Source organism: Gopherus evgoodei, chromosome 4 (genome assembly GCF_007399415.2).
Source record: "Gopherus evgoodei ecotype Sinaloan lineage chromosome 4, rGopEvg1_v1.p, whole genome shotgun sequence".
Taxonomy (NCBI): domain Eukaryota; kingdom Metazoa; phylum Chordata; order Testudines; family Testudinidae; genus Gopherus; species Gopherus evgoodei.
This window is the reverse complement of record NC_044325.1, coordinates 153,778,837-153,792,715: the sequence shown is the minus strand read 5'-3', so window position 1 is coordinate 153,792,715 and position 13,879 is coordinate 153,778,837. Positions and strand designations below refer to the sequence as shown.

General features: G+C 53.1%; 1 protein-coding gene across 1 annotated transcript in view; it reads left to right on the top strand.

Moving 5' to 3' along the window:
* The window catches only part of LOC115651392, a 92,652-nt gene that overhangs the window by 20,830 nt on the left and 57,943 nt on the right, over window positions 1-13,879 (top strand). Inside the window, exons 6-7 of the mRNA XM_030562322.1 lie at window positions 1,876-2,043; window positions 9,941-10,108. Of these exons, the coding sequence (XP_030418182.1) occupies window positions 1,876-2,043; window positions 9,941-10,108 (336 nt within the window). The remainder of the gene's footprint in view (window positions 1-1,875; window positions 2,044-9,940; window positions 10,109-13,879) is intronic.

Below are 13,879 nucleotides of genomic sequence, written 5' to 3'. Positions count from 1 at the left end.
GTTCGAGAGTTTATCTGCAGAGGTGCCCCCCCCCCCAGCCTGGGTAGAAAGGGGCACCTTACGTGGTCCAGGGCCAACTGCCCTGCTTCTCCGTGGGTTCTGCTCCCACCTTCTCCACAAACTGCTCCGCTTTACCGGCCACTCCACTCTGCTCCTCCAGCCGTCCTTACAAACTGCTCTGCTCCACCAGCTGCTCTGCTCCACCAGCTGTACTGTGGGCTGCTCCAGTTGTCCCTGCAAACTGCTCGGCTCAGTGCGCTCTGTGGGCCGCTCCACCCGTCTCACAGCTACTCTGCTCTGCCAGCCGCTTTGCTCCACCAGCTGTCCCGTGATCCGCTCCAGTCATCCACACAAACTGCTCCACTCCACCAGCCGCTCTGTTCCACAGTATGGCTTTGGGCTCCCCCCTAGTTAGCACAGTACTCAGTGCTCTCAGCTCAATAATTTCAGCTCTTTAGTGATTTTCAGCTCATAGTAGGGGAGCCCCAGTGCTAGTGCACCATTAGCCAAAGTGATTTCAGCTCAGTAACCTGTACCTAGAGTCTTGAGGGAATAAAAAAAACCAACTCTGACATTCCACAGTGGAGAGAGGAGGGGGTGGAATTGGTGATTCTGGCTCCACAAGGAGACTGCACCACCAGACACAGACACCTGTCCCCAGCCTCTCTCAATTCTCTGCATTTTGGAACCCATGTCCCTTGTCTAGCAAGTACCACCCAACTGAGGGTGAGCAATTTGTCACCAAGCAGTCCCACAGCTCGGCAGTCTGGGATAGGGTAGGCGTGCCTATGCAAATACACTCTCTGAAGTTCTTTCCACTAGATGTCAGGGTAGAGCTTATCCTGACACTGCTTACATGTAGGAAGGGATGGACAGGGGGTGAGTGCTAGACAGCCACGTAACCTGATTCTAGCCCCTTCAGAATTTGGGAGGCAGGATGGAGTTTGACCCAGGCCAAAACCTCAGATCAAATCTTTTTTACCAAAGAGAGCAGGGGTGTGAATTAATTCAGGCAGTGATAGGTGGTGTCTAGAGTGCGTAGTGGGGTTGCATGTACCTGCCCCCTACTCTCCACCCTTGAGCTCCTACCATCTTCGCTGGGTGAGCAGCATTTCTCCCCATCCCTGCTCATTTCTCTAACAAGGTCTGCATTCCTACTGCTGAAGAAGCAGGTAAGGGGAGAGAAGGGACTCTGGATCCCAGAGAGAGGAGCAAGGCCTGCCCAGCAGTGGGGAATCGCAGAAGTGTAGGACTGAAAGGGAGCTCATCATCATCTATCATCTAGTGCAGTTCCCTGTACTCAAGGCAGGACTAAGTCATAACTGGACCATCCCTGGCAGGTGTTCGTCTAACCAAAATATGGGAGCTGGATTGAGGGGCTCCCATGGGCTGGGAGAGGAGGCCAGCAAGATCCCAGGGTGTGGGATGGCCCCTGACAGGAGGAAGATCATCCCCCCAATTAGGCCCCTTGGTACTAAGATCTTTTCTGTTCCAGTGAGTCAGCCCTTGCGTGCTCTCTCTCCCACTTGCTCTCTCTTGCAGGTGCCAGTACCCCAGCACAGGAGCTGTCCTCCAGCACCAGCCCTGGAGCTACACATGAGTTATAAATCAGCCAGCGGGATTAACCCTTAGTGAATCACACTGGGGCTGTGCAGGGGAGGAGGCTGCACCATGCACATGGACATTGGGTCAGCACATCCCCCTGCTTGTCGGGAAGGGAGGGTGAGTCGAGGCACAGTTTGTCTAGGAGCTCCCCCTAGGCAGGGCAGCTTTGCCCCACCCCAGCTCAGGGCTCTGGCTAAACAGCCCTAGGTAGAAGCTGAAGGAGCCTTGCAGCCAAACCCAGTGTTTAAGTGGGTGTTTTTCTGTCCCTAGGCTCAGAGGAACATTTTGTGGAGCGGAATCGGGAGCAGCTGATTCAATGCGCCTCTTCAGTTGACACAACCCTGGATATGCTGAAGCAGGGCTATAACACATTGTTCACGAAGCAGCCAGACTCGCTGGTGCACTCACCATATGAAAGATCCACTGAAGAGCTAGAAGGTAAAATCAAATAGAGGAAAATAACTTCCCACTGCACTCCAGGAGGCTGCACCCCAAACCCTTCACACAAGGGTCCCTAGCTAGGGGTTGCCAACTCCCCCGGACCAGACGCCATTTTGTGGCAATGGTGTCCCCATTTTCAGCAATGGCGCCTGGTCCGGGAGCGTTGGCAACCCGATCACTATCTCTGCTCTAAGCTTTTACCCCACTTGCTGGGGCTGAACACTGTTTTTTAAGCAGCTGGGTGGTGCCAGAGCAGGAGCTGCAGCTTTAACTCTTCAGTGACCAAACTAGTGACTCTGAAAATATCCTGAGACTTCATGAATTCCAGTGAGCCCTTCTCTGCTGCTATTGTATTAAGTGGAAGGTGTCTGGATGCTATGGCGATGGGGGGGCAGGATGAAACTGATGACAGCAGAGATCAGCAGAGCCGCCCTGTGTCAGGTTAAGTAGAATTGGGTGGAGCAGAGAGAAAGTCGCTTCCCGACACCTGCGTGGGGTTCATAGGGGAAACAGCCACTCTGCTAAGCCCCTCGCTGTTGGCACAGCTGATGGCAAAGCAACAGGAGATCAGGTCCGATCTCCATCCTCAGCTCTTCCTACTCTGGTTCTGACACCCTTGGGCCTGCTTCATCTGTGGACTGAGTCCCTGCAAAGATGGCACAGGGAGCAGTGGGCTAGAAGGAAGGGATCTCGGGCATAGGCTCTGACTCGGTGGGTGCTCTGGGGCTGTTTGGCAGTGCAGCAAGCTCCAGGAGGGAGGGAGGAGGAGCGGGAACGTGGCACGCTCAGGAGAGGAGACAGAGAAGAAACAGAGCTGGGGCGGGGATTTGGGGAAGGAGTCGGAATATGGGCATGGAGGTGGCGGAGTTGGGGCAGGGACTTTGGGGAAGGGGTTGTAATGAGGGCGGAGCACAGGTCAAGTTGGGTTTGGGTGGGGGGCAGACAGGGGTCAGGCACCAACCAGCACAAGCAGAAGGCGGCGCCTATAATCTGGGGTTCAAATCCAGCTTGCAGGCTGTATGTTGGACACCACTGCTCTGTGCCCTTCTGATCCAGTGAGTGATGCGATCCAGAGTCCTGTTCTGATTCCCAACTGCCAAAACCTGCTGCCTTCATTTCTTGCTTTAAATTTGTGCAGTGATAGTAAATGTTTTTCATGCTCCACCCCAGAGGCAGCAGCATTTCAGTGCAGAGCAGGTAATCTCATCTGTACAGCTTGGAAAGTGATTGGAGATTGCTCTGGGTGAAAGGCACCAGAGGGATGTTTTGTTTTGAAGAACTAGATTATGTCCCTGCTGGTTGTGTGTGTTTGAGGGGAGGGGGGAAATGGAGGGGGGGGGGCCGGACACACATAGGAGTCTTGTCCCTTGTGTGCCCTGTCAAGGACTGGGGATGGGTACAGCCCCAGCACTCCAGGGAGCTGAGGGGCAGCTTTCGGTGTGACCCTGGGGGACAATTCACCCTGTCAGGGTTTTTAAGGAGTGGGGAAGAGGTGGAGCCAGGACTTGCTACCACCCACTGGCCTGTGGAGCACTAAAATCAGGAACTACAATTTATTTTTACAAAGTCACTTTCCCCAGAGCAGAGATTTTTCAAAATGTGGAGCAGCCCCTTCCCCCACTCACCTAGTGGGCCACACAGTTGGCTGGTCAATTCAACATCCACCGTGACTGTTCCCATTTCTGCGCCTGGCAGCCTCTGCGCCCAGCATTGGCCACTCTGAAAACCCGAGGGAGGAGGGGCCAAGGGACAGGTATTGTCCCGCACTAACAGCTGCAACAGCCACCACCTCTATTGGGGAGGCCACCAGGGACTCTGCAAGTGGAAAGCTGCGCACAGGGCTAGTGACTGTCCTGCCACCAGATCCCTTTGCCGACCCCGGCCCTCCCACAGCTCCAGGGCACAGAGCCCAGTCCTCTGCTGGAAAGAGCCTGCACAGGACAAGCATACGGGGCTTCACTTAAGGGCTGGGGTCAGCAGGGAACTGTTCAGCAGCTGTCTGCTCCCCTCCTGACCCAGGCCTTTCAGCTTAGCGGTTTGTTTCCCATGTGCACAGGGGCAGGTGGGGGGACAGTCAGGGAGCTGAGTGTAGACAGCCGAGACGGCCCTACCACTGCAGGGTCCAGTTGCCTTCCTCTAATGCAACACGGTAAGTACCTTCACCCAGCAAGTATCAGGTACCTCTTGTGGGTACAGAGCACCCCTTGCTCCTGCCACCTTAGAAAAAGATGGTGGTGGAATGGGGGGTGGGGTGGAATTTGCAAGCAACATGAATCTCCAGAGAGGCTTAGCAAAAAAAAAAAAAAGTTCGGGAACCTCTGAGTTGGAGAGTTGCAGGCTAGTGTGGTGTAGGTTTATACCCATTTGCCAGGCACCAACAGGCCATCTAGACAAGCCCTTTAACATGTGCATTGCCCCATGGCAGCCAAAGGTGCTTCTTCTCTCACCATACAAATATGGCCAGTATATTTGCTCTTTATTCATGACAAGCCCAGTTTGATAGAAGTAATGAGGATTGTGCTCAGCCTCAAAAACTGGTTGTTTCACACTTGGCTTTCGCTCCATGACCTAATTTCCTTTTGTGCAGTGTTGCTGCCTGGCTGTTAACCAGCTGCCTCGTCCCATCCCAGACTTGGCTGCATTTCAGCACTGGATCAAAAGCAAGAGTGTGTGGCAGGGGTGGGGGGAATAGATACTGGGCTAGATCGGCCCATGAGTCTGATGTGGGGTGGCAGGCAGCAGGTGGGATCTCAGATTCGATGGGCCTATTGATCTGATCCAGTTCTCATCCTAGCTTCCCAGGGGGGTGTATCTATTAACTGTGTCCATAACAGAGGGGGCAGGATCCCTTTTCCCCACTGCCTGTGCATAGCTCAGCAGCTGTCACTCGCAATGGGCTATGAAGGGATCCAGCCAATGGGGGACTCTGGGGTGTGGGTGAATTGCTGTCTCTCATTTGCTCTCTGGGCTCAAGGAAGAACCACGGCCCCATGTCTTAGGCCTCTAAGGCTCACACTATGTTCCCAGGTGAGGGCAGCCAAGGCACTGGGCAAGCTGCTGGGCTGGACACCACACCAGAGATTTCAATGCCCCATCCCCTGCTCTCTCCATCTCTGCATAGGCCCAACTTACTGGGGCCATGCAGGGGCAGCAGCATCACTGCCCCCATGGCAGTGAGCTCCTGTGTCATTAGCCAGGTGTTGAGGACTGGAAGGGACTTGGTCTGAGCTTAACCAATGGCTCTGATGAATTGCTGGGGAGAGCCAGCTGGGGGTGCTGGGATAGACTGTGTTTCCCTAAGGACAACCTCAGTCTTAGGGCATCTGGTTTCTCCAACTACCTCGGCTCTGGGGATCTCCATCTTGGACCCTGTTTTCCCCCTCCTGCCCTGGAAGTGGCTGGAGAGGGTGAGGCCCAGCTGGGCACCACACTCCGGAGACAGGAACAGATGCTCCATCTGCATCTCCAGCCATTTCCCCTATCCTCAGGCCAGCTGTCCCCAATGCCTGGAGGTCAGCAGAATCTGCCTGCTACAATTCAAACCCTGGATGTTCTTTCCTCTCCTCTGATTGGCTGTTTGCCTTTCCTTCTCAGCCAATCACCGTCCACCCCACCTCCTGCTGCCAATCTTATTCTCCCTGCCAATTGGCTATTTGCCCCACCCCATCCCCTCATCACATTCTTGCCCCCACTGCTGAGTTCTCTCTCTCTTTGTGCCCCCCCATGCTCCTTTTCTTTAGCTGTTACATCCCTCCTCCTTTCCTCACATTTTCTCGCTCCCCTACTCTCATGGACCCATCCGTCCTGCCATACCCCCCTCATCAATCTCTGATAATTGTAGCTCCCAAGAGATACTCATCCACCACACGTTTTTCTTGTGTAACACAATGTCTACATGAACATAGGGTGACCAAATGTCCCGGTTTTATAGGGACAGTGCCGATATTTGGAGCTTTGTCTAATATAGGTGCCAGTTACCTCCTCACCCTTGTCCCGATTTTTCACACTTGCTGTCTGGTCACCCTACATGAACACTTAGTTTGCAGCAAGCTGGGATGTAAATCTACCCTGCACTACCCTGCAGTGCACGATGTGTCCATGTGGACCCTGCTGCTGTGCACTAAAAGTCCCCTAGTGTTCAGTAGCAGTATCCACAATGACACTCAATGTGGGGAAGATTTAAACCCTGGCTTGCTGTGAACTAAATATTTGTGTAGGCAAGTCTCAAACTAGAACTTGGTTAGTGTTTTTCAGATTTCAAAATTTTAATTTCAAAATTTACTCCCAATTTTAATGAGAGAAATTGTGGGAAATGTTTTTTTTTTAAGTATGGACTAGCAAAAAATATCAAGAAAAAAACAAACCTCTTTTTAAAACTTTTTAATTTTTTAACCAAGTTATTACTATTAGAACTGTGAAAGCACCTACTGGTGCCCAATTGGAAATTGGTCACTATAAAGCTGGTGGAAATGTGTCAGATTCCAAAAGTTTTGAAGTTTATTCAGGAATCTGGAGGAAAATTGGACCATTTTTGCCATTTTATTCTCCTGTTTTTTGACTGGCTGAATTCAGTCTGGATGTTTCGTACTTGATGCCTTTGGAAAGATGTTGCTCCAAAGAGATACAGGAAGTGCTTCTAAATAATAGGAAAGCCCTCCACTAGGAGAACTTACCTGGCAAAATGGAAAATTTTCTCCATCTGGTTCCTGAAACAACAAGGTTGGCTATTAGTTCAATCAGGGTTCATCTAGCGGCTATCTTGGCTTTCCACCCTGCTGTGGGTAGAACACTCCTACTTTCCCATCCCAACGTCTGTCAGGTTTTTAACAGATCTGGGCAGGTCATACCCACAGGTAAAGGACACAATTCTTCCGTGGGGCTTGAATGTATTACTAGAAATCTGATGGATCCCCCTTTGAGCCGCTGGTGTCCTGTTTGCTGCTAAACCTGTGTATGAAAGTGGCCTGTATGATAGTGATTATTTCAGCCAGGAGAGTTGGGGAATTATGGGCTCTGATATCTGAACCTATCTACATGGTTTTCTATAAAGACAAAGTTTACCTTCAGCCTCACCCAAAATTCCTTACTAAAGTTGTTTCCAATTTTCATATTACTCAAGCAGTTTACTTACCTGCTTTCTTTCTAAAGCCTCATAAACATAATGATGAGGAATATTTGGATTTTGGGAGAGCTTAGGGGTTTTACCTTGATCTAACTAAGACATTTTGATCGACCTTGCAACCGCTCATTGCTGTTGAAGGCACAATGAAGAGCAGTCCAATGTCTTCCTGTCATAACATTTTTTCCCAGATCTGGACCTTAGCATCCAATTTATGGGTGTTAGCATGAAACCTCCAAACTTAATTACCAGCTTGGATCTGATAATGCTGCCACCAATCAGGAATTTGTGGGGTCCTCATACCCTCTGGTCCTCTCAAAACCTTCCTCCCCCTCCAGGTATTCCCTCCCTGGGCTCCTGGAGAATATACAGACTCGAGCTCCGTGAATCTAAACAAAGGGATTCCCCCCTCCCTGCTTCCAGTCCTGGAACCACAAGGTCCAATCTCTCCCCCCCCTTCACCCAGAGGGTATGCAAAGTCAGGCTAATAAATCTAACACAAAGAGACTTTCCCCCCTGACTTCTTCCTCCCACCAATTCCCTGGTGAGCTGCAGACTTAATTCCCTGGAGTCCCCACTAAAGAAAAACTCCAACATGTCTTAACAAGAAAGCTTTATATAAAAAGAAAGAAAAGGACATAAAAATGGTCTCTATATTAAGGTGACAAATACAGGGTCAATTGCTTAAAAGAAAAAAATGAATAAACAGCCTTATCCAAAAAGAATACAATTTAACATTCCAGCAACTACACACATGTAAATACAAAAAAGCAATATAAACCTATTGTCTTACTATCCTTGTACTTACAACTTGGAAACAGAAGATTAGAAAGCTTGGAGATAGAGAGAGAGATCACTCTCAGAGGTGAGAGGGTCACCGAACCAAGACAAAGAACAAAGAACTCACACCCAAAACTTCCCTCCACCCAGATTTGAAAAATCTTGTTTCCTGATTGGTCCTCTGGTCAGGTGTTTCAGATTACTGTTGTTACCCTTTTACAGGTAAAAGAACATTAACCCTTAGCTATCTGTTTATGACAGTTCCCAAGGAATCTGTTCTTTGATTTCAGCTAGCATTTTTTCATGCTACCACTTGGCTAATGTGACTCCCCTGAGTAGGGCATTAGCTCAAGCAACCAGGTCTCATGCAGCTTCTGAAGCCTCTCACTCATGTGCCTATCTTGGACATCTGTAAGGTGGCAGCTTCGTCATAAGTCCGTATGTTCATTTCTCATTATGACATCTCTCAGCAATCCAGAGACGATGCCAAATTTGGTCGTGTGATTCTCCAATCCCTGTTCAAGTAGACTCCAAGCTCACATACAGTTTGAACTGCTTGTGAATCACCTACAGTGGAATGGACATTTACTGTCACTCGAGGAAGAAGAAATGGTTACTAACCGACTTGTACCTGTTGATCTTTGAGATGTGTTGCCCATAGCCATTCCACAATCTGCCCTCCTTCCCCTCTCTACAGGAATCTATCCAGAAAAGAGTAACTGAGAGAGGTTGGGGGCAACTCCACCCTTTGTACCTGCACATAGTAGTGTGAGACTACGGAGGGTGCTCATGCTATCCTGATGGGTACCCCTGAGGAAAGAATTTCTGACAGATGTGTACCGGATGCACATAAACCTACAGGCAGGAAAAAACTGAGGTGTAGTGTGTGTGTGTGTGTGTGTGTGTGTGTGTGTGTGTGTGTGTGTGTGTGTGTGTGTGTGTGTGTGTGTGTGTGTGTGTTGTGCAGGGGAGTATAGTGTAGGAAGGGATGGATAGGGGGTGAGTGCTAGACAGCCACGTAACCTGATTCTAGTCCCTTCAGAATTTGGGAGGCAGGATGGAGTTTGACCCAGGCCAAAACCTCAGATCAAATCTTTTTTACCAAAGAGAGCAGGGGTGTGAATTAATTCAGGCAGTGATAGGTGGTGTCTAGAGTGCGTGGTGAGGTTGCATGTACCTGCCCCCTGCAATGCACCCTTGAGCTCCTACCATCTTCGCTGGGTGAGCAGCATTTCTCCCCATCCCTGCTCATTTCTCTAACAAGGTCTGCATTCCTCCTGCTGAAGAAGCAGGTAAGGGGAGAGAAGGGACTCTGGATCCCAGAGAGTGGAGCAAGGCCTGCCCAGCAGTGGGGAATCGCAGAAGTGTAGGACTGAAAGGGAGCTCATCATCATCTATCATCTAGTGCAGTTCCCTGTACTCAAGGCAGGACTAAGTCATAACTGGACCATCCCTGGCAGGTGTTCGTCTAACCAAAATATGGGAGCTGGATTGAGGGGCTTCCATGGGCTGGGAGAGGAGGCCAGCAAGATCCCAGGGTGTGGGGTGGCCCCTGACAGGAGGAAGATCATCCCCCCAATTTGGCCCCTTGGTACTAAGATCCCTTCTGTTCCAGTGAGTCAGCCCTTGCGTGCTCTCTCTCCCACTTGCTCTCTCTTGCAGGTGCCAGTACCCCAGCACAGGAGCTGTCCTCCAGCACCAGCCCTGGAGCTACACATGAGTTATAAATCAGCTAGCGGGATTAACCCTTAGTGAATCACACTGGGGCTGTGCAGGGGAGGAGGCTGCACCATGCACATGGACATTGGGTCAGCACATCCCCCTGCTTGTCGGGAAGGGAGGGTGAGTCGAGGCACAGTTTGTCCAGGAGCTCCCCCTAGGCAGGGCAGCTTTGCCCCACCCCAGCTCAGGGCTCTGGCTAAACAGCCCTAGGTAGAAGCTGAAGGAGCCTTGCAACCAAACCCAGTGTTTAAGTGGGTGTTTTTCTGTCCCTAGGCTCAGAGGAACATTCTGTGGAGCGGAATCGGGAGCAGCTGATTCAACGCACCTCTTCACTTGGCATAGCCCTGGATATGCTGAAGTGGGGCTATAACACATGGTTCACGAAGCAGCCAGACTCGCTGGTGCACTCACCATATGAAAACCCCACTGAAGAGCTAGGAGGTAAAATCAAATAGGGGAAAATAACTTCCCACTGCACTCCAGGAGGCTGCACCCCAAACCCCTGACACAAGGGTCCCTAGCTAGGGGTTGCCAACTCCCCCGGACCAGACGCCATTTTGTGGCAATGGTGTCCCCATTTTCAGCAATGGCGTCCGGTCCGGGAGCGTTGGCAACCCAATCACTATCTCTGCTCTAGGCTTTTACCCCACTTGCTGGGGCTGGACACTCTTTTTTAAGCAGCTGGGTGGTGCCAGAGCAGGAGCTGCAGCTTTAACTCTTCAGTGACCAAACTAGTGACTCTGAAAATATCCTGAGACTTCATGAATTCCAGTGAGCCGTTCTCTGCTGCTATTGTATTAAGGGGAAGGTGTCTGGATGCTATGGCGATGGGGGTGCAGGATGAAACTGATGACAGCAGAGATCAGCAGAGCTGCCCTGTGTCAGGTTAAGTAGAAGGGGGTGGGGCAGAGAGAAAGCCGCTTCCTGACACCTGCGTGGGGTCCATAGGGGAAACAGCCACTCTGCTAAGCCCCTCGCTGTTGGCACAGCTGATGGCAAAGCAATTGGAGATCAAGTCCGAGCTTCACCCTCAGCTCTTCCTACTCTGGTTCTGACACCCTTTGGCCTGCTTCACCTGTGGACTGAGTCCCTGCAAAGATGGCAGAGGGAGCAGTGGGCTAGAAGGAAGGGATCTCGAGCATAGGCTCTGACTCAGTGGGTGCTCTGGGGCTGTTTGGCAGTGTAGCAAGCTCCAGGAGGGAGGGAGGGAGGGAGGAGGAGCGGGAACGAGGCACGCTCAGGAGAGGAGACAGAGAAGAAGCAGAGCTGGGGCAGCGATTTGGGGAAGGAGTCGGAATATGGGCATGGAGGTGGCGGAGTTGGGGCAGGGACTTTGGGGAAGGGGTTGTTATGAGGGCGGAGCACGGGTGAAGTTGAGGTCGGGCGGGGGTGTGATGCAGGAAGGACTGTCTGTGTGGGGAGTGGGAGAGCAGGGGAGGACTTTAGGGGATGGACGATGCCAGGGCCTGTAACCTGAGCTAGGTAAGGGAGGGGAAAGATCAACATCTTTGCCTGGGAAGGGGACAAAGGAAGGGAGTGGCAGGAGGGAAGCAGTTTGAGTTTGGGCTTAGGGCTGTGTGGGCGGAATTCAGGGTATGCTATCTAGGATCCAAGCACCCTGAAAGCCCAGAAGGACTCGGTGGAGGGGTCCTGACTGTGCCTGCAAGCCCTGCTGTAACCTGTGTTCCTGTTGTCCAATAAACCTTCTGTTTTACTGGCTGGCTAAGTGTCACTGTGGGTCCCAGGAAGAGGGGTGCAGGGCCGGACTCCCCCACACTCCGTGACAACTGGTGGCAGCGCTGGGATATACTGCACCCCGTGGACGGCGCTTCCTGCAGTAAGTGACTGGGGAGCAGTAAAACGAAGGGGTGATTAACCCCTGGGAGTGTGTGTCCAGTGAGAAGGACTTTGCAGTAACAGGGTCCCCCAGGGGATTGCAGCGAGAGGTCCCGGGGTGGAAGAGTCTGCAGCTCAACCCTGGCAGAGAGGTGGTGACCTCAAGAAGGGCTGGTGCGCTAGGGGTCCCCCTGGAAACTGTGGGGAGCAGCGAGCACCCTGGCCTGTGAGTGGGCAGCAGGAAGATGTATGCCAAGCGGCGCAAGTGTGACCTGGTGGAGCTGTGCAAGCAGAGGGGGCTGCGCTCGGGGAGGCTCAGCAAGGACCAGCTGATTGCCCAGCTGGAGCAGGGAGACTGCATGAATGAACGGAGCCCTGTCTCTGAGGGAAGCAGCCGGGCAGATGCAACGCAGGCACCAGTGTCTGTCCCCGCTGGGAGTGGTCAGCCGGCGGATGAGGGCTTCCCGAGACCCCCCCCTTCCTAGGCCTAGGGGATGGGCAGGGAAGAGCCCAGTGCATACCGAGGGCACCGTGACACCCCCGGCCAGCAGGGGATCCTCCCGGCGAAGCTCACCCCCCAGCAGGGGATCCTTCCGGCGACGCTCGGCATCCGTGGAGCGGATGCGGCTGGAATATGAAAGGGAGCTGAGACGGGAGGAGCTCGATTTAAAGAGGCAAGAGCTGGAAGAGAAGGTGAAACAACGTAAACATGAGCGGGAGGAGAAGGAGAAACAGCGTAAACATGAGCTGGACCTGGCCCAGCTGAGGAGAAGTGAGGCCCCAGCTGCGGTGAGTGAGGGGGGACCCAAGCCTACAAAGAGCTTTGATAAGCACTTGCTGTCCCGGCGTAAGGAGGGGGAGGACATAGATACCTTCCTGACGGCCTTTGAGAATGCCTGCGAGCTGCACAGGGTTGACCCTGCAGATAGGATCACAGTTCTCACCCTCTTACTGGACTCCACAGCTGTGGAGGTGTACAGCCGACTGAAAGGGGCGGAGGCAGGGGACTACGAACTGTTCAAACAGGCCCTGCTCCGCGAGTTTGGGCTGACTCCTGAGATGTACCGGAAAAAGTTCCGGAGCCAGCGTAAAACCCGTGAGGTCACATACCTACAACTGGTCAACCGGGCGCAGGGGTATGCCCGCAAGTGGACAGCTGGGGCCCAAACTAAAGAGGACCTGCTTGACCTATTCATACTGGAGCACCTGTACGAGCAGTGCCCGTCCGACTTGAGGCTGTGGTTGATGGACCAGAAGCCGGAGAACCCACAGCACGCAGGCCAGCTGGCCGACCAGTTGTGGACAGTCAGGCAGGGGATGGCAGGGAGGAGTCTCGAAGGAGCAGGCCTGCTTCAACGCAGAGAGAGAGTCATCATGCGACCTCCCAAAGGGGGCCTATGGAGAACCCCCCCAAAAGGGGAACATCCAGCGGCAGGTCCCTCCGACCCACTCAAGGGGACCCACAAGACATGGGCTGCTATCGCTGTGGCCAACGAGGTCACATACGGGCCCAGTGCCCCAAGCTCAGGGACAGACCAAGCAGACCCAACCCACAGAGGGTGGACTGGGTAAAAACACAATCGGAGGAGGGGCTACATTCCCAGGGAAGGGGGGCTGGCAACATACCACTTGTGGATGCTCCAGGCTCCGGGTTTTTGATTTACCGGGTGGGCGCGGGGCTGCCCCTCCGGAAAGAGTGCATTGTTTCCCTGGAAGTGGATGGGAGGAAGGTCACTGGGTACTGGGACACGGGCGCAGAGGTGACGCTGGCCCGGCCCGAGGTAGTGGCCTCAGATCGGATGATGCCCGACACCTACCTGACCCTGATAGGCCTGGGCGGGATCCCATTCAAGGTGCCCGTGGCAAGGGTACACCTGAAATGGGGGGCCAAGGAGGGCCCCAAGGATGTGGGGGTACACCGATATTTGCCCACTGACGTGTTAATGGGAGGGGACCTCGAGGACTGGCCTAGTAACACCCAGAGTGCCCTGGTCGTGACTCATAGTCAGAGTCGGCAAAGGGCACTGCACCCCGACAACGGGGAAGGTACTCGACCCGAGGTGCAGGACCCTAACCCAGGGAGCGGGAAACACCCAGGGGCACGGTTCAGAGAGGCTGTGGCCTCAGACCCAGCCAGCAAGAGAGGGCCGGTCCCCATCCCTGTCCCAGCTGCTGAGTTCCAGGCCGAGTTACAGAAAGATCCCTCCTTGCGGAAGCACCGGGACCGGTCTGACCTTAGTGTGGTACAGACCATGAGGAGAGGTTGCAAGGAGAGGTTCCTGTGGGAGAAGGGGTTCCTGTACCGAGAATGGGCTCCCCCAGGGGAAGTAGAGTCATGGGGGATCAGGAGGCAGCTGGTGGTTCCCCAGAAGTTTC